This window comes from Monodelphis domestica, chromosome X (genome assembly GCF_027887165.1).
Source record: "Monodelphis domestica isolate mMonDom1 chromosome X, mMonDom1.pri, whole genome shotgun sequence".
Taxonomy (NCBI): Eukaryota; Metazoa; Chordata; class Mammalia; order Didelphimorphia; family Didelphidae; genus Monodelphis; species Monodelphis domestica.
Window position 1 is genome coordinate 12797764 of NC_077235.1, and position 24336 is coordinate 12822099.

The 24336-nt window shown below is 39.1% G+C and overlaps 1 protein-coding gene across 5 annotated transcripts in view; it reads right to left on the reverse strand.

Annotated features, from left to right (window-relative positions):
• DIAPH2 (diaphanous related formin 2) overlaps positions 1 to 24336 on the reverse strand; it is a 931826-nt gene that overhangs the window by 153975 nt on the left and 753515 nt on the right. For all 5 annotated transcript variants that reach the window (XM_056809150.1, XM_056809153.1, XM_056809151.1 and 2 more), the window contains one exon: positions 8025 to 8117. In XM_056809150.1, coding sequence (XP_056665128.1) covers positions 8025 to 8117 — 93 coding nt within the window. The remainder of the gene's footprint in view (positions 1 to 8024; positions 8118 to 24336) is intronic.

A 24336-nucleotide genomic window follows, 5' to 3' on the forward strand; every position in this document is an offset into this window, starting at 1 on the left:
CTGACTTGATTATATTATGTTGGAGAAAAGACAAGCAAAAGTGATTGAAATTTCTACAGAGAACATTATCAGTGCTTGCTTAGAACAATTCTGCATATAAATAGGGCATAACATGATCTGTGTTCAATTTTTCCTCTAGCTGTTGTCAAAGGATGTGATCAAGAAGAGAGAGTATTCAAACCCTCACTTTTCTTGCTTCTTTGATATACTGCCCTGGAACTTATTAATCAGCATATTTACATATCCCTCCAAAATTAAAATGCCCTTAAGAAATGAAATTGAAAGTGGGGGAAGCCCAAACAAAAAATGATCAAACAAATGAAATGAACTCAAAAGGGGAAGACATTTTATAAAGTTTGGTGCAAAGTACTCAGAGAAAGAGAAATCAAATGAAATAATCTTGTCAATTAATAGCATTTAACAATGAAAATAAAAACCTGCTCAAGGCTAAGCAGGCAAAATTAGATATGATCATAGTGAAATCTGGGGGAAAAAGAATTAAAATTCGAACAAATGAACCAACATTAATGCTTGCTATCTAACACAATGACAACACGCCCAGGCCAGTTCCATCCATATAAATGGCTAGTTGCACAGGGCTCCTTTTCCCTGGAGATGAACTCCTGCCTCATTCTAGAAAACAACCAATTTCTCCTAGAACCCCCACAGGGTAATACGAAGAACTATCCCCATTGCATTATGCTATACCAACCATTTTCTTTCATCTCCTCAGGAAGTTTGTACAAAGATACAAATTGTTCAAGATGGTCCTAATTTTAAAATATATCGCCACACTGCTTACCTTGCCCCAATCATTGAAATGTCTCGAAAGATCCAACATTTTGGCCAACTGGATGAATCAAGTTAATGAACAAGCTGTAGAAATATACCTAAGTCATCAAAGTTGGAGAATCACAGGCTAAAGAAGAGGATGCAACTCTTCAAGCAAATGCATGCATAGTAACCCATATTAAGAAGTGTAGTCTAGTAGGAAGGAAGCTAAGTGAGAGAATGGGAAGGGTATTGATTTTGAAAGCAAAAGACTTGAGTTCTAATCCTAACTTAAGTATTTACTAGGTAACTGGAGATACATCCTTTAACCTTTTCAGCTTTTGAATCCTCATTTATAAAAATGGAGGAATCTGAGAAGATCTTTATTGCCTTGTTCAATAGTTTCTATTCCTTATCTTTAGCTCAGTATGTAACACAGTATTCCTCATCTGATCATAAAATGTGCTAACCTTGTTCTGTGCCCCCAAAGTATACACAACTGTACAAGCAACAAAATTCACCAACCAGGTTTCCTGATTTTTGATTTGGAAAATAATCACCTGACCACATTTTTGGTTCCTCTGATTTCACCTACAACAATCTCTTTGCTGATTCTCTTTAACACTCCATTCTTCTTCTCTCTTTCAAAGCAAAACTAGCTACCTCAAGATCACTGTTTCTTCTACTTTTGAGTCAAATGAAGGATCCTGATCACAATTTGTGCCACCTGGCAACCCAGGGAGGGCATGTCACCAGTTTGGGAGTGAGTGAGTAGCACCAAAACTCAACAATCAATCAAGAAAGCATCTATTAAATGCAAGACTCCAACAAGTGCTTAACACTAGGCCTGGGCCCTAGAAGGCAATGATGCTCGTTCTTCTTCTCCCACTCCATACCCCTACTATGTGCTCTGTACTATGTTAGGTTAAGAGGATACATTCAAAAAGGCAAACCAGTTCTTGCTTCCAGAGGGCTTACATTTCAATGGGTTTTTAAACCTTTGAAAGTGCAATAGGCCATGAGAATGAATGTTCCCCCAAAGTCTTCATTTACCTCCTCATCTTCTAAGTAAGCTAGCTTTTTCTTAAGCACCAGTTTTTGACATCTATTTTAAAATACACATTTTATATATACCTAAACAAATATATTTCTAAAATTGGTCACATTATGGGAAAGTTTTTTTATTACTTTTAACTATATAAGTAAAAAAAAACTTTTGGGATCCAACCTTGGAATCAAACTGTTGTTTTTTTTTAAATTTTCTTTAATTTTCTTTTTCGGTTGCTCAGAAAATTTGACAATTATTTTCTAACATTTTGCAATTCAGATTCTTTTCCTCCCTCCCTCAAGAGATTACATTTAGTTTTAATTGCATAGTGCTCTCACAGTTCTCCCCAAAGTATATTAGTATCCCAATTTTCCCACATCCCCTCCAATATTTATCATTTTCTTTTTTTTTTTTGGTCATGTTAGCCCAGCTAATAGGTAGGAGGTGGTATCTCAGAGTTCTTTTAATTTGCATTTCTCTAATTAATAGTAATTTGGAGCATTTTTTTAATATGGCTATAGATAGTTTCAATTTCTTCCTCTGAGAATTGCCAGTTCATATCCTTTGACTATTTTTCAAATGGGTAATGCTTTGTGTTCTTATTAATTTGACTCAATTCTCTATATACTTGAGAAATGAGGCTTTTCTCAGAGACACTTGCTATAAAATGTTTTTCCCAATTTTTGTTTCCCCTTCTAATTTTGGTTGCATTGGTTTTGTTTTTACAAAGCATTTTTAATTTGATATAATGAAAACTGTCCATTTCACTTTCCACTAGGTTTTCTATGTCTTAATTCTTCTAATTCTAATGTCATGAATTCTTCCCTTATCCATAAGTCTGACAGGTAAGCTTTTCTGCGCTTCCCCTAGTTTGTTATGTATCATTCTTTATTTCTAGATCAAATATCCATTTTGACTATCTTGGTTTACAATTTGAGATGTTGGCCTATTATAATATTGTTTTAAAGGGAAAACAACTTCTGAGTTTCCAACAGATTTGTGAAATGCAGTCCGTCCATGAAGTGGGTTCTTGCTGTACCTAACTGCTAGAAATCAGGCAGCCATCCCACCTAACCACAATATGATAAAATATAGTCACAGACAGTTTTTATAAACTGAGCAAAGAAAAGTACAATGAATGATATTCATTCCAATGATGACTTCATTTCCTATAACTAGAGATGAAGTCTTTGACTTAACAAGTGTGTGTTCAATTCCACTGAATTGGAAGTCAAGCAGAGATTCTGATGATTATTTGTTTGAGAAACTGTAAATAGTCCTAACTATGACCTGGTCTAAATGACTACAAAGGTCCCTTCCAAGTCTCAGATCCTATGAGTCTAGGATCACTTCTTTTTTCTTTTTTTTAAACCTTTACCATTCATCTTAGAATCAATACTGTATATTGGTTCCAAGCGAGAAGAGTGGTAAGGGATAGTCAATGGGGGTTAAATGACTTGCCCAGGGTCATGCAGCTGAAACCATATTTGAACCCAGGACCTCTAGACCTGGCTCTTAATCCAATTTTCTCAAATGATCACTAAACTGATTTTAATCATTTGTTTAAACACACAGAGGTCAGATATTTTGTTTGTACAGACATGATTATAATGATGATGATGATGATGATAACCAACATTCATACAGAGCTTTAAGACATGACAAGAACTTTATGTATGTTACCTCATTTAATCTGATTTGATTTTGTTTGCTGGTTTGTTTGTGGGGAGGTGAACTCCTAGCACAGGAAACGTCTTCCACAGATGCAGGCTGGCAATCTGACTGTAACTCATAGTACTAAAAAGTTGCCTGGAGTATAGATGGGTTAAACCACGCATTTATTATGGACTTATTATTTATTATAGGGCAGGTTTCAGTGCCAGGAATATAAAGAAGAAAAAGTAGCAGTCCTTGTTCTTGAGTTTACATTCTAGAGGCAGATACAATTTGCCTATATAAATATATGAAAAATAAATACAAGGTAATGGTGGTGGAGGGAAAGGTGAGTCTATGGCAGCAGCAGAGATCAGCAAAAGCCTCAGGTGGAAGGTGGAGCTGAGCTTAAAAATAGGATATTCTAAGAGTTTATTATGCAGTGCATTCCAGCTCTGTGCTCAGACAATTCATGAGAGAGGGAAGGAAAGACTTGAACCCATGTCCAGTCGACTTCACGGTGCCAGTTCAGCTCTATTTCCTATCCCATGCTGCTCCTCATGTTCTAATATTAAGAGCACTAAGTCATGTGACCAATTTTATCAGATTTAAATGACCAAATCCTAAGACTTCATTATTGCAGCTTTGGAACCAAATGACAGTTACTGCAGTGACTACATCAACTAGTCATTATCGAAAAGGTGGACATTCATTTACAAATGAAGGAAAATTTCTAGTTGAATGCATTCCATTCTCTCTGAATGACACTAGACCATTACACAGAGAAAATAATCGTTCAAATCATTTTTTACACAGAATCTACTTTGAAGATGACAAGGAAATGTAGGCTGCTATAAAAGGAGTGCTTTAGAGGTCACAAAGAAAATTATGGAATCAGTTTAAAGTAAGATAGAAAAAAGTAAGATGTGCATATTCAATTTAGAAAGGGCTACATTAAAATGAAACATTTTCTTTAGGCCATAGCAATTTCTCAAGATAACATTCAGATTTATCTTCATAATTTTTTTGGGGGGGTAAATATATATATATATTTGTCATGTTAGCTACCTTTTAGACATGGTGTTTGGTTGTAATTAGAGCACATGCTTTACAGTTTCAGCAAAGTGAAGAATAAGATTGTCTACCTAATATCTCTTCCCAAATCCCAGACCTGTAATTCTTTTCTTTGCTGTTGGGCATTGTTTCTTGTCCCTGTCTCTTCTGAAATATGAAATTACATCTTTTTTATTTTACTGTTATTTTCCCAAGATACATCCATCTATACACACATATATATATATATGAAGTTAGCACCTTCTCTCTAGAATTTTCTCTTTTTTCCAGGCTATAAGTTTTGTTTTCTCACTTCAAAGGATCATATATGCAGGGCTGAAACAGATCTCAGAAGCCAAGTCCAACTCCATTATTATATAAATGAGAAAACTGAGTTACAGAGAGATTAAGTAATTTTCCCAGAGTTACAGAGAGACACTCCAAGGTAAGATTTGAACCCAGGTCCTCCCATTGATTTCACGGCTTTATTTTCTCTTTTTCCATAATATTAATGCTTCTTAAAAGTGATTAGAGCAAAAAATTGGAAAAGGAGGGGATGCCCTTCCATTGGGGAATGGCTGAACAAATTGTGGTATCTGTTGGTGATGGAATACTATTGTGCTGAAAGGAATAATGAACTGGAGGGATTCCATGTGAAATGAAACGACCTCCAGGAATTGATGCAGAGTGAGAGGAACAGAACCAGGAGAACATTGTACACAGAGACGGATACACTGTGGTACAATTGAATGGAATGGACTTCTCCATTTGTGGCCATGCAGTGATCCTGAACCACCCAGAGGGATCTACGAGAAAGAACACCATCCACATGCACAAGGAAAACTGTGGGAGTAAAAACACCAAGGAAAAAACAACTGCTAGATCACATGGATCGAAGGGATATGGTTGGGGATGTAGAGTCTAAATGAACATCCTAGTGCAAATACCAACAACATGGAAATGGGTTCTGATCAAGGACACATGTAATACCCAGTGGAATTGCCCCTCGGCTATGGGAGGGGCGGGGAGAGAGGAGGGAGGAATAGAAAATGATGTTTGTAACCAAGAAATAATGTTCGAAATTGACCAAATAAAAAAGTGATTAGAACTGAATTACATGGGCCAGCTAGATGGCTCATGGATAGAGAGCTAGGCTTAGAGATGGGAGTTCTGCTTTCAAATGTGATTTCAGACACTCCCTAGCTATGTGAATGGGGGCAAATCACTAAATCCAGATTGCCTAGTCCTTAACACTCTTCTGCCTCAGAACCAATACTTACTTAGTATCAGTTCTAAGATAGAAGGCAAGGGTTTAAAAAACTATACTACACATAGAACTGTAGTTAAGTTATCAAGAGCTAACTAAGAAGGCAAAAGGCTAAAGCAATTCCATAGCAATAAATATTGGCCATAGAGACTTGAGACACAAAGAAATTAGAAAAGGAGGATGTAGGAGTCACTAACCCAATGGAGATGATCAGGAATAGGTGCTTTCAAATGCCATAGGCCCCAAGTGCATATCCCCTGCTGCCTCTTAGCCCAGCACATGGCCTTTTTCTTACTTCTATGAGGAGATCACCATTCTCTCTTGGGAGGGTTCTCAGTTTCCCCATGCTGTACCTCTCAGCATCTTTCCATCTTAACTCATGTTCTCTTCCTTTGCTCCAATCTGAGAGGAGAATGTGGCCCTTCTTCTCCTTGCCTGGGCACATGCCCTCTACTTGTGCCCCTCACCCCATCCCTCTGTCTGTCTCTCATTTCCAAATAGTCTCAACCCATTTGAAAAAAAAGTGTGTAAAAATATGAGAGACAGTTTTCTGTTTATGAAGTAGAATTCGGTTGGTATTGAAACAATTTTCTCTCTCTTTTTCACAGAGTGTTTCTGATCTGATAGTTTAGGAAATAGCAGTACAGCTAAGGTACTATTACTAAGCATGTGAGGGAACAAAATTAATTTGTGCATTCCAAAATACCATTTAATTTCCTTTATTACCTTCTCCTGTCTCTCATCTCCATGCTGTTCCAACCTGCCAAACCACTTGTCTCCCCTCAATCCAAACTTATCTCAGAACCAATCTTCTCTGGGAAGCTAACCCAATTAGCAGGGAAGCATATTCATAGGTACCCTTGGGCAAATAATTTCCCATCAACACTTAAAATAAATTTTAGGAACTCAGGAAACCTCAGACAAGAGAAAGCTAAATTATTCTAATACCATCTTTAAAGAGAATGTACTTCAAATAGGAAAAAAATTGCACATTTGGCGTGTAGACTGCAGAGCGTCTATTACACTGCAAGCATGCCGTGACTAGAAAATCAAGTTGAACGCAACAGAATATTAATGCTAGAAAGGATGAGCAACATAATGCCCACTGCCAGTTGCCCTGATCTTTAATGATCAAGAGCAGAGAAAAATCAGCATTTCAGATTCCTGCCAACTTGCACACCCTATTACCTGCTCTTTTCTTCTATAGGATAGGTGGGGTACTATGGGCAGCTGGTCATAGCAGATCATTTTTTTCAACAGTTTGACGGAATCAGATTGCTTTAATATTTACTGTTTTCTATCTTGCTGACATGCCACTGTCTCTAACTCATCTGCAGTCAATGTGCCAATATCTGAAAATGTATTATTAGACATGTGGTCTAGCCAAGCCAAAGTTGATGCAATTTTGTCTGAGTAGACCTAATTACTAAGTAAAGCAGGTGAGAAGGCCCTTCACTGACACTATTCACTCTCTGTTATTTATGCTTCCTTCCCACAGCAGCTGGGAATCCAGTAGGAAGCCTTTTCTCTCCAAGAGCCCAGTTATTCTTTAGCTAAATCAGGAAAGGGAAGGCAAGATGGCTTGGCAGAACCTCTGTATCCATGGTCTGGGAGGTACCATTATCCCTTTCTAGCAGGGGCTAGAGAAAGGAAAAGGAGGAGCCTGTTTCCAGTCTGTAAAGTTAGGCTTCCAGTGTGCTTAGAACCAGGCACACTTCCTTATGTTCCCATCAATCCACATTCAAATGTAAGACCACAAGTAGATCGCAAAGCCAAATATCCAAAGTGATCTGATTTTCTGACCCCTGGATTCACCTGGGCCGCTCTTTGGATAGCAGGTTACAAAATAACTTTAGCCCCTCCCGATGGAAACTAGGAGCTGCATGGCACTCCCCTCACCTGTGAAGCACCATTAGGACATCTGTATGGTAAATTAAGCTTAGCAATTTCATTCTCCTTCTGATTTCAAATACCCTTCTCATCAAGCAAGAATTCACAAAATGACAATTTAAAATATGCAGAAGTGAACACAATACAAGCTCTTGATCTATTTTTTTTGGGGGGGGAAACTCTACAAGTTAAACCTTGTGATCACATCATTGTAGCCTGCTGAGCTTTGGAAAGCAGGGCCACTGGCTAAGACCAAGAGGGCCAAGCCTCCATGCAGGGGTGCTTGATGGCACGTGAAGGAGGAGTCTGCATTAGGGCATAATGGCTGTAACTGGGTCCTACCTGGATTTCTCGGTATCCGCTTTCGTCGATCTCGGAAGGCTGCACCTGACTGGAGGGCCTCCAGCAGATTATCCATCACACCTGTCTCACCCTCTGGAGGAACAGAGAAAGCAGAATTAATCTCCCAGCATTTCAGATGAAAGGGAGAAAAATTGTTTTAAAGGTAGGGGGAGTCACATTTACATAATACCCCTAATTTCAAACCATGGGTCTATTTTTACAGCATGACTCTTTGGTACCATGGACTGACTACTTTGTTTATTACATACTGTTAAGCAAAATTCATTCTTTCAACTTGAAGACACTGTCTTTTATATAATTGATGATAGCTTAGGATGCAAATAAACATCAGCTGATCATTTAGTTACCTATAAAGATTCTTCTAAGATTTTCCAAAGCAAGAAACCACTGGTCTCCCTTAATGCAATCAATGTGGAGGGAATTATTTGATGAGGCAGAGTTACACAAGGTTAAATACTGATTGTATTAATACATCAAGCATTCAACTGTCATCAGCTACAATCTCCAAAGACACTGTTTGCAAAACACATTTCCATTTGATTTAAGCTTAACCCTTCTTGTTTGCCCATTCCACAAGGCTGACATTATAGGGGAGGAAAAGCTGATTGGCAATATAGCCATCCTAAACAGGGAGACAGAAGCCAGAAACTCTTTGTCTTTCCCCCAAGGAAAAGAGGTTAATTTTCTAAATCTTGTGACTAAGAAGAATATATGTTAGAGTCTTTTCATTACATAAAAGGTGCCCAGGAAAAGATCTCAAACACATTTTCAACAGTTTTTTACTCCTGTTATACTGGTCAATAGAAAGCAAAAAAGACTCAATTGTGCCAGAAATTTTTACTTTTTGGTTTAATGACCACTGACTCCTCACTAAACTGTGGGCTCTTGGGGTCACTTCTCCACTTACTAGCTATGACATATATATGTATGTATACACACACACACACACACATTCCTCTAATGTGAAGAGAAGCTGCATGGAACAGAAGTGAGTGAATCTGTTTTTAGGCTCTCTCTGGAAAGTCATACATGGACCCAAGGTTTGCTGAAACCCTCTTATCCCTACCTGCCTACCTGAGCCTTGTGAATCTACAATCTATGTATTTCCAATTGGCTGAGCCCTCTGGAATGACCATTGGAAGCACTCCTTCCCCTGAGCAGAGCACCTGGGCCACTCCCTCCTTTTCTCTCACTCCTATCTGGGGTAAGGCAGTTGAGGAGTGGGGGCCACTCGTTCTTGGGGGCATATGCAGTGTCTAAAAGATTCTAAAAGGTTCACCATCACTGCTCTAGGTTGTTTTCTCTAGATTGTTTTGTTTAGAACCTGACTTACAGTCATCCTCTGTGCTCAGCTCTGCCTTTGTTATTGGTGATCCAACTTACATCTTGATACCTTGGCCTCCTAGTTTTAATTCTCAACTCCCAATACTTCCATCTTCACTTCACCTTAGCCACATACAAGAGATGGGTAGACCCTTGATCTGCCAATCACTTATAACTGTTTTACTTTTATAATCCAGAACTATCTAATTCTTCTATCTGACCATAACAATCTTTTATCCTTACATTTCTTCTTCTTCCTCTTTTGTCCTACTGCAATTTCTGGTGTGCCAAACCCTTCAGCTACCAACCCCTACCTCTCCTTCTCTATTCCTGCTCATGAACTGCTGAACTCTCTTAAAGCAAGTCACAGAATCATAGAGTTGGAAAGGACCTTCATGACATCTAGTACAACCCAAACCTGAAAGTGCACTGACAGCCACTCAAACTGTGAGTCAAATGGATTTATTACAAAATTTACAAAATCTAATCTCATTTGGGCCCTCACTACTGCATGGCCATCCTTTTATTCTTCCATGATTGATCCACTGAACATTCATAATCATATGAGGACTTTCCTGACTTCTGTCCACACCATCCATCAAAGTATTAGTATTCTCTTCTATTCACATTAGTTCAATTTTCATCAACATGTAAATGATTCCCAGATCTAAATAGTCTTTCATCTGAGCTCCAATTCCATACTACCCATTGCCTTTTGGATATCTCAAACTAGATATCTTGTAGGCATTTCAAAATCAGTACGTCAAAAATAGTACTCATTATTTTGCTCCTCTGAACTCTCTTTGCATTTCAACTTTCCTATTACTGTTGAGAACACTGACAATTTTAAAATCACTGTAGGTCATAACCTGCATGTCGCCTATGACTTCTCAGTCAGGTAATAAACATTTATGAAGTGTCTACTATGTGCCAAGTGCTTTGCTATGTGCTGAGGATACAACTGCAAACAAAAAGGCAGTTATTGCCCTCTAGCAACTGAGTCTAATAGGAGAAGACAACATATACAAAAAAGCTGAAAAGTCAGGTGAGAGGAGAATGAACTTGGTGGATAAGCATAACTAAGAAGTCCAAAGAAATCCCATCACAGTACAGTTGGTGGGAAATAGGGAAAATATTGTGCTGGGTCCCCTCTCTAAATGGAGATTTTAGAGCTCATGACTTAGTCCTCTAATCAGAGGGTCCACTCAGAGTGGGAGAGAGAGTAGTAGTGATAGATGAGAAAGTGCCAAGTATTTAATCTTGAAGGATAATGAAAGTTTCCAAGGATGGGGATTCCTTACTCAGACTTACTTTACATAGGTGATCAGTTGTCAAATCTTGTTATTTCTATCCTAACAATATTTCTCTCACACCCCTTCTCTTTCCTCTACCTATACAGAGACCACCCCAGTTCCAGCTCTCATCTCCTCTCACTTGTACTATTGTAAAACACTTCTAATTGGCCTCCAAGCCTCGAGTTTCTTCCTTCTCCAATTCGTCATTCACTCAGCGGCCAAAATGATTTTCCTAAAGTGCAGGGCTAAAAATGTCACCTCTCTCTTTCCATAAAGTTAGTAGTTCCCTATTAACTCTAGGATCAAATATCAGATCTTTTGTTTGGTTTTAACAGTCCTTCACAACCTGTCTTTCTATCACCTTTGCAGTCTACTTATACCTGCCTCCTTTTTATGCTATTAGATCAACGTCATGACCAAACATGAAAGAGGACCAATGAAAAAGCATAATGGCCCCTCTCCTGACAGACAGATGAAGGATTCAGAATTTTCAGAATCACTCATACACAGACACAGACAGACAGATAGACAGACACACAGACACACACACATACACTGCTTTTAGACATGGCCTCTGTGGAAAATTATTTTACTTTGACTACATATTTATAGTAGATGTTTTGCTTTTCTTTCATTCTCAATTGAAGAGGTAGATAGAGAGAAGGCAGATGTTTGCTAATTAAAAAATAAAATTCAATTTGAAAAATGTTTTATACTAGATATGAAAAGTCTGATACTATTTTGAAATCTTAGAAAGCCTTTCGATAAAGTGACATGATGCCCCAAAGTAAGTGTGTTGGTATTGGCAAGGGAGGCTTGACATAAAATAGGAGCGCCCAGTTCTGAACTTATGAATTTGAACATCTGCCAGTGGAGAGGAAGATATGAGGAGCTGAACAGCTGATCCATTTCTAGATGGAAACTGGCAGAACAGAAATACAAGGTAAAAGGAGAAAGAAAAAGTCACCTTGGGCTGTGGCGAAAACAGAAGAGAAAGACTGAGGGGAGCTGTAGGACCCTACATACATCTAGGAGCAAAGGACAGAGGAATGAAACCAGCAGGTGCACCCACCTCTGTAGGAGTATAGAGAAGAAAGCTAGTGTTTTCTCAAGGTACCTCTTCCCTCAACAGGCCTGTCTTCGTACATAGATACCACAAAGCAGCTGCTGGCCTTTTATACCCCCCAATTTTAGGATCCTCAGTCAGGCTCCTTCAACCACAAAGAGGCCAGGAATTAACTAGAGAGAAATATAAATGCTAATCAGGGGTTCCTAAACTTTTGATTTGGACTTATTTCATAGACTGGTAAAGCCTCTGCACCCCTGCTTAGAAAAATATTTTTAACAGCATAAATAAAATACATAAGATTATAAAGGTAACCAATCTCCTCAACTATAGAGATCAATTTAGAAAAACAAGGTTTGTGCACCCCAGGTTAAGAAGCTCTAGTTTAAATTATGTCAGAGTGCCAAACCTGTGCCTGAGTGTTGGGAATTTTCCTAAATGAGGGCTCGGATTGGTGTGTGATTATACTCTTAACTTCTGATTTAATATAAAATCACTAAAACTACAGAGGGAATTACAAGCACCAGAGGAAACATCATATGGCCACTAAACTTAAATGAGCTCCTAAGATGAGAATATGTCCAGAAACAAAGGGGGAAGGAATATCATTGGTCACCTGTACACTTCACAATCTCGTATGCACGTGGTAATTTGCATGTTGTCGATCTCATGTGCTACTGCTCTGACTGAATTCATTATAAGTTTATGTTATACAACCTCTACTGGGCAATCCTAATCCTCTGTTTCCTTTATGAAACCACCCTGACAAGCCTCTCCACTATCCCACTCTTCCAAACCTTTTCATCCTTCTTCAAAGCCTCTCATGGCTTTCTCTTCCCTCACCCTCTCAGCTAAGAACATTGCCTCACATTTTATAGAAAAAAACCTTGAGATTATTCACCATGAGCTCTCTTTCCTCTGCTCTTCCTCCTCTCCTATCTCTCAGATAGCTTCTGCCACCTGTCTCACATGATGAAGTAGCCTCATTCTTGACCAAAGTTCACCTTTGTTCAAGCAATCCCATTCCATCTTCTCTCCAATGGAATACCCCTTCTCTTGTCCCTTCTCTCACTTAGCTTCACTTTCTCCCTGTTTATTGTCTCCTTCCCTGCTACCTACAAACTCACACATATCTGTGCCATCCTCAAAAATAGCCACACCTAGTCTTTCCATCCCCACTAACTATTGTACCATATATCTCCTCTGCCCTTTTTGGCTAAATGCCTTGAGAAAGCCATCTACAATAGGTGACTTCACCTTCCTCCTGACCTCACCACTCCACTGAAGTCACTCTCTTCAAAATTATTTAGTTGCCCAATGCAAAGGGCCTGTTCTCACTCCGTATTCTCCCTAAACTCTCTGCAACCACTGACACTGTTAATCGCCCTCTTCTCTCTAGGTTTTGGGGACATCACTTTCTCTTTGTTCTTCTCCTATCTCTCTGACCAGTCCTTTTTAATCTCCTTTGCTGGATTATTATTCAGGTCATGCCCATTAACCATAGTTGTCTCTCAGGGTTCTGTCCTGAGCCCTTTCTCTTCTCCTACCTACACTATTTCACTTGATATCATTAGCTCCCATAGATTTAATTACCATATCTATGCTGATGATCCTCAAACCTACCTTTCCTGTCCTAATCTCTCTGCTGACTTCCAATCAACAGACTTTCAGGCAACTCAACCTGGACATTCACTAGACACCTCAAAAATCAATCTACCCCAAATAGAACTCATTATCTTTTATCTTAAATCCTCATCTCCTCTATGCTTTCTTATTACTGTTCAGGGCACTATCATCCTCCTGGTCCCCCAGGCTCAGAACTTAAGAAGTATTATCTTAAATAAGGCCTGTTGATTTCACCCTTACCACATCTCTTGAATATCCCCCCTTTCTCTCTTCTGGCACTACCATCAATCTGGAGTAGGATCCTCATCCTACTCCATCCTCATGCTTGGACTATTGCAATAACCTACTGGTGAGTCTGCCTGCCTGAAGTCTTCCCTCTCTCTAATCCAACCTCCGAAGTATTTTCCTAAAGTGTAATTCAGATTGTATCATCCCTCCACCCAAATGAACACACTCAAGAAACTCCAGGGGCTCTCTGTTAACTCTAGGATCAAATAAAAAATCAGTCCTTTATTTGGCATTCAAAGCATTTCATAACATCACTCCCCTCCTGCTCACAGATACTTTTCTAGGCCTTTTACACTTTACTTCTTAACACATCTTCTTGGATCTAGTGACGACGTTAGTTTCTCTGCTATTCCACAAACAAAACCCTTCATCTTTCAGCTCCAGGTATTTTCTCTGGCTGTCTTCCATGCCTGTAATGCTCTCTCTCCTCAGCTCTGACTATTGACTTCACTGGTTTCCTTCAAGTTTCACCTAAAATCCCATCTTCTACAGGAAGCCTTCCTCAACCCCTCTTAATTATAATGTCTTCCCTCTGTTCATTATTTTCCATTTATTTTGGACATATTTATTTGCTTGTTTTGAGCTCCTTGTGGGTTGAGACTGTCCTTTGCTTCTCTTTGTAACCCTAGGACTTAATACAGTGTATGATACTTATTAGTGTCTTAATAAATGTTTATTGACTGACTCAGAATGTAAGTTCTTGAAGTAAAGGGCTATTTTATTTCTTCATATCTTTATATACTAGCACAGCACTTTCTACATAGTTATTTGCATAATACTTGCTTGCTGAATTGAATTGAAGGATGACAGTATCTCAAATCTAAAAGGAACCTACCCTGTATAGAAGCTATCTAGTCCAACCCAAACCTTAATGAGACTCTCCTATATATTCTACTCATCAAGTAGTCACCCAAACCCTGCTTGAAGATTTTCAGGGACAGGGAGCCTATTGCTTCCCAATGTAGTCATTCCACTACTTATGAACTCTTCCATCTTTGTTATTTTCAATGATGTCTTCCATGTGGAAGGATAATAAAGATCAGAATACACTATTTCTGATGAGAGAATGAAGGTATATTCTCTACCAAGCCTGAAAAAAAGATGGATAGTTTCTGATTATGATCTTCATTTAGACTTTGACATTGTTTTCAATATGGTACATTTGTTAAAAAGAAACATATGATAAGAAAAGGTTAGAGCTAGAAAGTAACTTCAGTTCATCTAGTCCAACCCTTTCATTTTACAGATGAGTACAATGAATGGAAATGCCAGTAATGTTTATCCAATGACAGGTCTTTAGAGAAATAATGACAACAACAATTTCCCAAGGGAAGAATAAGGGGAAGAAACTGAATGTCCAATCTCCCATTGGCAAACACAGGGAAAAAGAAAAGGTGGAAATAGAGCTTCCATGGGTATATAGGTTGAGGCTATGGAAAACTTTGGAGAAATATGAATATTATAGATATATTTTAATCCAATGATCATCTAATGTTTCTATCAGGAAGCAAGAAATGACTTTAAGTTTCTTATTAAATTCCTCAAAGAAAATTATCTTCATAAGATGAATTTAAAGAAATTATTTTACCCAATTGAGATTTTCTACTGGATTATAAAGAGAAATTGTCAAAAATATATCTTCTGTATGTGTGTGTGTGGGGAGAGAGAGAGAGAGAGAGAGAGAGAGAGAGAGAGAGAGAGAGAGAGAGAGAGAGAGAGAGAGAGGAAGAGAGGAAGAGAGAGAGAGAGAGGAGAGGGAAAGAGAAAAATAAAGAATGAGTGCAAAAGAAAGAGGAGGAAGGGAGAGGGAGAATCATTATCCCATATTTATGTTCTTGCAAAACATAAATAATATATAGAGAAAAGTCACTTCTTTTTTCTCACTTATTCTATAATAACTTTAGAAGAAGTTGACTGTTTTGGGTGATATTTATAACACCCCTAAAGGAAAGCAAGATAAGTTTAATTTGTGGTTCAGTCTGTCTTTTTGAATCAAGATGGTGGCTGATCAAAGTTCCTAAATGTATGCATTGTCAGTAATTTAAAGAGTATTTCGATGAATTTCAGTAAATGAATAATAATTTCCGAGATGTGATTGCACTGATCAAGGTGTGAGTTCATAGCTGCTTATGTTTATGACCAAGGACTGTCAGTCATTTGTTTGTACTCCAGCGAAAACTTGGGAAATGTTTCTGATATATTTATTTATATCAATTTATATGAACTACTGCCTAAAGAGAATTGATTTAGTTTACCCATAGAGTTTCATGGCATACTCAGCTGTAGAGTTAAAACTTTCTGAGAAAATCAACTGGTGCATGTAAGAGGAAAATTTGAATGAATTAAATGCTTGTCAGGGACTGTGTGCCAAGATCAGGGGATACAAATGCAAAAAAAGAGACAGTCTCTGCCTTTCAGAACTTACGGTCTGATAGTAACTACATATATTTAATGGTAGTATGGAAGGAAGGGGGTACATTCCAGGCAAGTACCAGGAAGTATTTAGTAGAAGGCAAAAGTTTATCAACATGCCCTGAGCAGAAACAGTGGGAGTAAGCATGTGAAGACAGTTTCTAGAGCAAATGGTGAGGAGAGGAGGGGATTGTGATGAAAAACCACTGCTTCAGTGTGGAGATAGGGTCTCAGTATCTAAGTTCCTCCTGAGCACGGTCTATGGAAGTCCTGTTTGGAAGATGGAGCTTCTTCCATTCATTCCTAACAAATCTTGACTGAAAAGCTTTTGAGTGTTTTCTTTGTGCTCAGATTGGGCTAGGTGTAAATGGTACAGAAAACGCACAAAACCAGATCCTCTGTCCTAGAGAACTTGCAAGCCACTTAAGGAATATGTTTCTTTAATGTAGGGAATGCTATGGTTTTTGTTTTGTGTCCTCAATGACTGGCACATAGGAGGGAGGCATTTCATAAATGTTTGCTGAATAAAAATGCCATAAGACTGATGACAGACTTTTCATTTCTCTCTGTTTGATCGGCACCTGTGCATTCATGGTCTGTCCTGGGAACACACTCTCTGGGCCAATGCAGAGCTATCATTATGGAAGGGGAAGTCTTATGGAGTGTCCTGGGACACTGACACAGGTTGGCCAAGTCAGAATGTGTCTGACAAAGCAGGACTACAGCTCAGGCCTTTGTGATTTTAAGTTAACCTAATCACTCATGCAACAAAATGATGAGATGCAAAGAAGGATTTCAGTGGAGGAAAATGATTCCTGCCTCCTGCTACCTCAGTTTTGCTAATAGCAACATCACTCTTATCATGAGCTCCTAAACAAGAAAACTCAACACTATCACTGACTTCTCTCTATCTCTCCCTACCTTCTCTTCATTCCCCAAGTCCTGAGATGATAAATTCCTGGATTATAGGGGGGATGGGTTGTCTTTCATTTCTACACAGTAGATAAAGCACTGTACGAAAAGTCATAAGATATGGGTAGGTCAGTCTCTCAGAGACTCAGTTTCCACATTTGTTAAGAGGAGATAATATCTGCACTACCTACTTAAAAGAATTATTAAAAATCAAGGGTTCTGTAAACCTTAAAGTGCTAATAAAAGCATTAGAACCCCCTTATTCCTTCTCCTACCCCAAACTCTAACTACTTGTTACTATATGTACCTGTGCATCACTTAATCACTTGTTTGTACATATTTGTTTGCCTTTTGTCTTTTTGAGGGCAGGGCAAAGTCTTTTGCTTGACAGTGCCGGCACAGAGTAGGCATTTAATAAATATTTGTGAACTGACTGGTTTATAAGAATGAGTTATTTATAATTAAACCCCTTTCCTTTCTCTCATCCTCAACATCCTTAACCATACCCTACCTCTATTCTCTATTCTACCCAGCCCTTTTACTGTGCCCTCTGGAATTCCCCAGCCATAATGAATAAGCTTCTGTTTATTCTGGGCCTCCTCCTCCGATACTCCTTACATCTAATTATACTCACTGAAATCCACCTTCCTCCCAATAACACTGTGTCCCTGGAACAATGAAGTCTCTAGTAAAAGAGAATGAGCTGAGGAAGAGAGGAAAACAATGAGCCAGATGTTGAAATCCTTAAGGAAGGAGGGAGAACAACCTGGAGACCAGTACACAAAAGTCACCCTGATCGGGATACAATAAAAAATTTAATTAAGTTAACTTCAAAGGAAGAGAGGCTAATGAGTGGGGTTGGCAAAACGAGGGATGAAGTTTCCCTGGAGAGCAAAGAAGATTATGACTTTTCCTTTGGGAGGTTCAGTGTCATTGGGAGGTATGAGAGAATATACAGGAGGTGCTAGAGAAGGAGTTCCATTAGAACCCCTTTGACAGTCCGGTGAAGCCCATGGACCCTATTTCAGAATAATGTTTGTTGACTATATTCATAACTGAAGGAAATGTTGCATTGTATTTAGAGGGCAGTGAAAATACAGATGCATCTTTTTTCCTATTCAGATTCACAGAACCCCTGGAATCTATCCACAGACCCCTTAGTGGGGTATTCTTGGGAGGATTCCGGGTTAAGAACAGCTTGGCTTGAAGGAGGTGGCAATGAATTGTAGAATGAACGAACCATATTGCTAAGAAAACAAATTTCATTTATAATGACAAATGATACTTTCCATATAACTCTGGGCAACAGAAAAGTTTTCAATTTTCGTATTACCAGTCAAAGGCTAAGCAGAGGACAAACCTTGGAGTTTGTGAACAAGGTCAGAAAATGGAAGGAATAGAATAATAAGCAAGCTGTGAAAAACAGAGCCGTTCTGAAAACAGCGTCAGAATCAATCTTTTCAATGCTGTCCATCCAGTATGATCTAGAGTAAGAAACACGCAGCAAGATACAGAAGGCTGCTCACTCAAGTCAAAGAAGAGGGAGACTAAAGCCCTTGTAGCATAAAAAATGGGGGCATGGTGCTGACATTTTGTCAGATTGTACTATAGGAGATGGAACAAAGGGTATCCAGGGATGGAGAGTAAGTAAAAGGTTGCCAACATATGGCTAAGGTAACACCTGTAATTGGAATTTTATGTTAGTGGGTTAGACTTAGCATAGGATGATGTCAAAGAAAAGAAATCCAGCCACTCAGGGAAATGCTACATAAAGAGACATTCCAAAAAATGATGACTTCTTGTGATTTTTAATCCAGGATTCTACAAGAGGACAGAGAAGCTTTAGTTGATAGGGTGGCTTCAGATGATGATTTTTTGGTGCAATATCACTGTGTGTATGTGTGTGTCTGTGTGTGCATGTGCATATGCATTTTGCTTAATTGAAATCAGGGAAGAATAGGGGAAATGTAGACCTAGAAAACAATAGATGGCAACCAAGATAATAGACAATGAAGTTATGGCCATGTGGAGAATTTAGGAAAATTAAGGAATTATCCCAAAGGGATTCAAAGAGGGAATGGATAAGGATATATAAAGTTGTAAGGGACATCAAGAAAGCAGATGTCACTGTTCAACAGAAGAAAATATTCAATGGGGGAAAAGGAGGCACAGGAGCTTGGAAGAAATGACTAGAAACCAGGGGATGAGCTAAGGGCAAAGAAGTAATTACTTTATATTCAGGAGTTAAAAATTGGTAAAGCAAAAACAAAAAAAAAAATTGGTTCTGAGGGTGAGACAGTGCTACCCACTGCAAAGCAAAAGTAATCTCAAAGCAATTAAAGTTGAAGCCATGGGGAAGGAAAAAATAGTTAGCTGTCAAGTCTATACCTATGTTATCTTTTAGTCCTGGAACTGTTTCCCATATCAAGGTAAAACCCCAAAGTGGAGGTTTCATGGTGAAAGCCACTCTTAACTAAAGAATTCCTGTCCAGAATATTTTAGCTAAATTCACAGAGGGGCCACTAGAGGTTACAAAGTTAAGGGCTTTTTGAGCCTCAAAGGGACAAATGAAAAAGAGTCAGGTTTCCAGCTGGGCAGATTACTGTGTAACAGATAAACTTGCTTCCCAAGAGTGAGAGCTTTACATCCTCTTTGCATAAAAAAAATCAAGTGACTAAAGAATACAAAGTTTGGAGGAAGTCACTGCTCAAACAAACCCGTTCTAATTTTCTTTTTCTCTTTTAAGTTGTTTATAGTGATTATTTTCCAGTTCAGATAACCAAGATTGGCCCTATGCAAAACTGTGAAGAAGGCAGGCCATCTTTACTCTCCCTTTCCTCAGAAATCTGACTTTTTTGGTCAGTCAATAAAGATTTATTAAGCACTTGCAATGCCCCAAACAATGAGCTAAGGGGGAATATGAAGAAATGCAAAAGATGATCCTTGCCCTCAATGAGCTTACAGTTTAATTTAATTCCTCTCTTTCCTCATGCTAACTGCATTCAAGCCCAGAAGCTCCCAGTGTGGTAATTGTATTCAGGCCTACCTATGAGACATGGCCAAAAAAGCTAAAAGATTAAAATGAGTCAGAATGATGTGTAAATATAGGTAGCTGGCTTAATTTTCGTGATCACTATCCTTGTGATATTTAAAAAGAGGTTACTAGTAATTAAAAAAAATGGAACCCTACTGGTGAAACTTCCATGGAGATTTGTTTTGGCCTGAGACCACTTCCTGAAAGTCTGTCTGGAGTGAGACAGCCATGACACTAAGTTATAGTTAAAATAATAATAATAATTTTATTCTTCTTCCATTTTTTTCAGCTGCAAGACTGAAGAAGAGACATACATTCTGTCAACAAACTGACAGTCAAAAAATGAATGTTAAAGCTTAACAGAAAAACTACAGTTGATGCTTCTGGTAAAATATGCCACATTCAATATTTCAAATACTTAATATTTAAAGGGATCTTTGAAATATTTTCTATGAGACCTACTATCATTCCCCTAGTCCATAAACTCCAGCGACTCTCTATGACCCACAGGATCAAATATATAATATTCTTTTTGGTTTTGAAACTCCCTCATAACTCGGCTTCTTACTACCTTTCGTATGTCTTCTGCCCTATCCTCTATTTCCTCTTTAATCTGGGGACATTGACTTCATTGGTGCTCCAGTACCAAGCTTTTTCACTTTTTCACTGGCTGTCTCCCATGTCTGGAATGCTCTCCCTCCTCATCTTTGTTTCATGGCTTCTCTAGCTTTTTTGAGATCTCAGTTAAAGTCCTATCTTTTGCAAGAAGTCCTTCCCAGTCCTCCTTAATGTTCCTGTCCTCTGAGATTACCCCTAATTGATCATGTCTATAGATTGTTGCATGCAGCTGTTGTAAGATGTCTCCATTAGACTGGGAGCTCCTTAAGGGAAGGGTCTGACTTTCCCTTTCCTTTGCATCCCCAGTGCTTGCTTGGCCCAGTGCCTATCATGCAGTAGGTGCTTGGGAAATGCTTGTTGATTACTGTATTTTTGCTATTTGTGTTGACTGAAGTTATGAAATGACAGTAAATTTTGGAAGGATGCTCTTTTCAGCATGCCATTTTGACACCAAACTTCTACCCTTTTTATGGATGAGGAAATAAGGGGTCAGAAAAAGAAAGAGTGGAATTTCTTAGAGTCACACAAGCACTTTTTTCAGGAGTAAACAAGATAGAATGAGATCACTTATTCAAGTAGGAGAATTTGCCTTGGCAAAGAGAAAGACCACTTCATTGTGAGGCAGGTATGAAGAAGAAATTTTGGCAAAAGGTGTCTGATAAAATGTCGACTGCGTTTACTCTCTCCCCTGAGTGGAGTGCTCAAGCCACTCCCCTCCCTCTCCTGTCTGGGATACAGTGGCAGGTGGGGTAGGGAGAGCAGGGTACTGCACAGAGTCTGTGGAGAGGGGGGCATGGCATATGGTCTCTAAAAGGTTCACCATCACTGACCTATACCAATGAAGTCTAAGGCTAACCCTTTCCACTTTCCATTCTTACCAAATGCCTTCTGGTTACTTGTTCAAGTCACGTCTATGTTTTCTGGAAGTGGGAGAGTAAACCTTGGGAATAGCTACTACTTCATTTGCCAGGAGTTAGGGAGAAGATCACTTATTTGTGATCTCATTACAGCCTGGTCTCTAGGTGGGAAAGGGGGCTTCAAGGGAGAGGGAGAATGAAATAGACCACTCAATTGAATCTGCAGCAGAGTTTTTAGGCTAAGCTCATCATCTACTCCATTGCTTAAGAGATGCTAGGGTTATAAAGAACTGAGGCCTGGTCTCTCTCCACGCACCAGCTAAATTAGCAGGAAAGAGCTAGAGTGAAGAGCTTGGAGTCAAGAGAACCAATGCAAGTTCAAAACTAGCTGTGTTGTGGGCAAAACTCTTAACCTCTCTTTGCTGCCTCAATTTGCTCATCTATAAAATAGTGGAAATTCTAGCACCTCCTTCCCAGGGTGGATATGAAGATCAAATGAGATAATATCTATAAGGCGCTTAATAAAACATATGTGGCATAGTAGGCACTTAAAAAGTCTTCCTTCCTCTCTCCCTCCCTCCCACATTAAGAAACAAAATTTACATAATCACTCATATACACACAACCATAAACATGCACCTACACCCAAGCCCATGGACTCTAACCCAGATGTACATATGCAAACATGTATACACAGAGGCACACTCTCAATCACTTCCTAACACCCCAAGCATATGAACACACAGATGAACACATGTGCACATTGGTAAAGACACATACACACAATACTAACACACACATATGCGCATATATACCCCACAATCCACATGTAGACACACTCACATGCACACACATATGCACATATGCACAAACATACACAAACACATGGACACACACAAATACATGCAAGCATGCATGCACCCACACACAGTTTCACTTGCAAACACAAGTACACACATGCAGGAATGTATACACATGTCAAGACATATATACATATGTACACACAACTACACAGACATACACTAACACATGCTGTCACATACAAGCACACATAAATCAAATATGCAATACATATACCCAGACATGGAAATATGAATACATGCCTACACACATGCATACAGACCCAAGTAGGTGTAGACACACTGGAAATAAAATGCATTCATGCATTCAGGAGCACACATATATACACACACATAAATATTTATATATACCTGCACACTCCCACACAAACACACATACCTGCAGAGCTACAGACACATTCATATACACACCCACCCACACGAGCATAGACTCGTCCACATACTATTTGCACAGACGCACATATACATACACACTGAACCCACACAGTCAAGCATATATGCACAAATGCATACACATGTGTGCAGACAAATGCACACTACACAAAACATGCACGGACATGTAGACACATGCCCACACACAAACACACACTCACATGTGTGTGCGCACACATATGCCTGCACATGTGTGCACACATACAAACTATGTAAAATGTGCTTCTTTTCCATGTAGAGCTAATTGGTTGAATTTGCAAAACAGAGACCTTCTAGTTAGATCCCAGTCTAGGCCTTATTCATTACACATGGTAGCATGGTAATGTGCTATGAAAAACCATACTCGCAAGACAGGCAGTATATCTCCGGGGCCAGGAAAAAGAGATTCAAGAGTTTTTGCCTCATAGCAGTAATTTATTAGCCTAGCCAACTCTTGCATCACACTATGGTTATGGCTGAAGTATTTGGAAAAGCCAAGGTCCTACCACACAGAAAAGCAATTGAGTTTAGCACGGTCTATCTCCTACTAAATTACCCCCAGATGAATATTTCCAAAGGTGGAAAGCGCCAGTTTTTGTCAAAGAGACGCTAAGAAGAATGTTTCTTTAGCATGTTTTCTACTGAGCAAAAGCAATGTTTACATTCTCCTACTTTTTTCTCGGTCTAGATAAGAACAAACTAGAAATTCTCTCTCCCTTAGAGAGAAGGAACAAGTGTTTCACCCGGAACCCCTCAAAGGTTGAAAGGGAGGTCACTAATTCTCTTTTCCTCAGATTCAGGACTAAAGCAACAGTTTGGCTCTTTGAGATGGTCCCATATAATCTCATCAGAGAAATCTCAGAAAACCAACCTGATTTAATTTAAGCCTCTGAACTTCCTATTTATGTGTTAGGAGGAAATTGCAGTCCAGAAGGAATTACCAAAGACCATTTTTCATTAGCTGAAGAGTGGCAAAGGGTGACTTTAATATAAGGAGAAGATGACTACTGCCTTCTCAGCTCGGAGAAGGATGCCTCGAATTGCCAAAGTGGCTTTCTTTGGCAAGAGAAGTGGAAGGAATGGATTAGCACTTCTTGAAAACAAGGCTCTCTTCCTCTCAAAGCCCTTGTGATACTTGAAAAAGTTTTGTAACCCTAGCTGGTCCAGGAGCTAAGATAACATTCTACTGCATTCCATAAAGCAAAGCAATAGCATTTGGAGAACCTGCTCATTTCTGCAATGAACCCCCCATAATAGGAGTGGATATGGCTATTGATTCTCTATCCCATTTCCCAGAGTGGCTGTTCTAAACCTCTTCTCTCCTCCAGCCTCCCACATCTCTTCCTCCTCCCACTCTCTTAGCTGAAAACCTTGCCTCCTGCTTTGCCGAGAGAAAAGAAGCCATTCCTCATGACTTTTCTCTTCTTTCCTTTCCTGCATCTTGGCATCCACTAAAATCTTTCTCCATGCTCTCCTTATTCTAGTCTCTGCATCAGAGATGGTCCTTTTTTGCGTCAAGGCCAGCACCTCAAAAGGTGTCCTGCATCTCATCACCTCTCATCTTTTCCACCAGAATGACCTCACAGTCA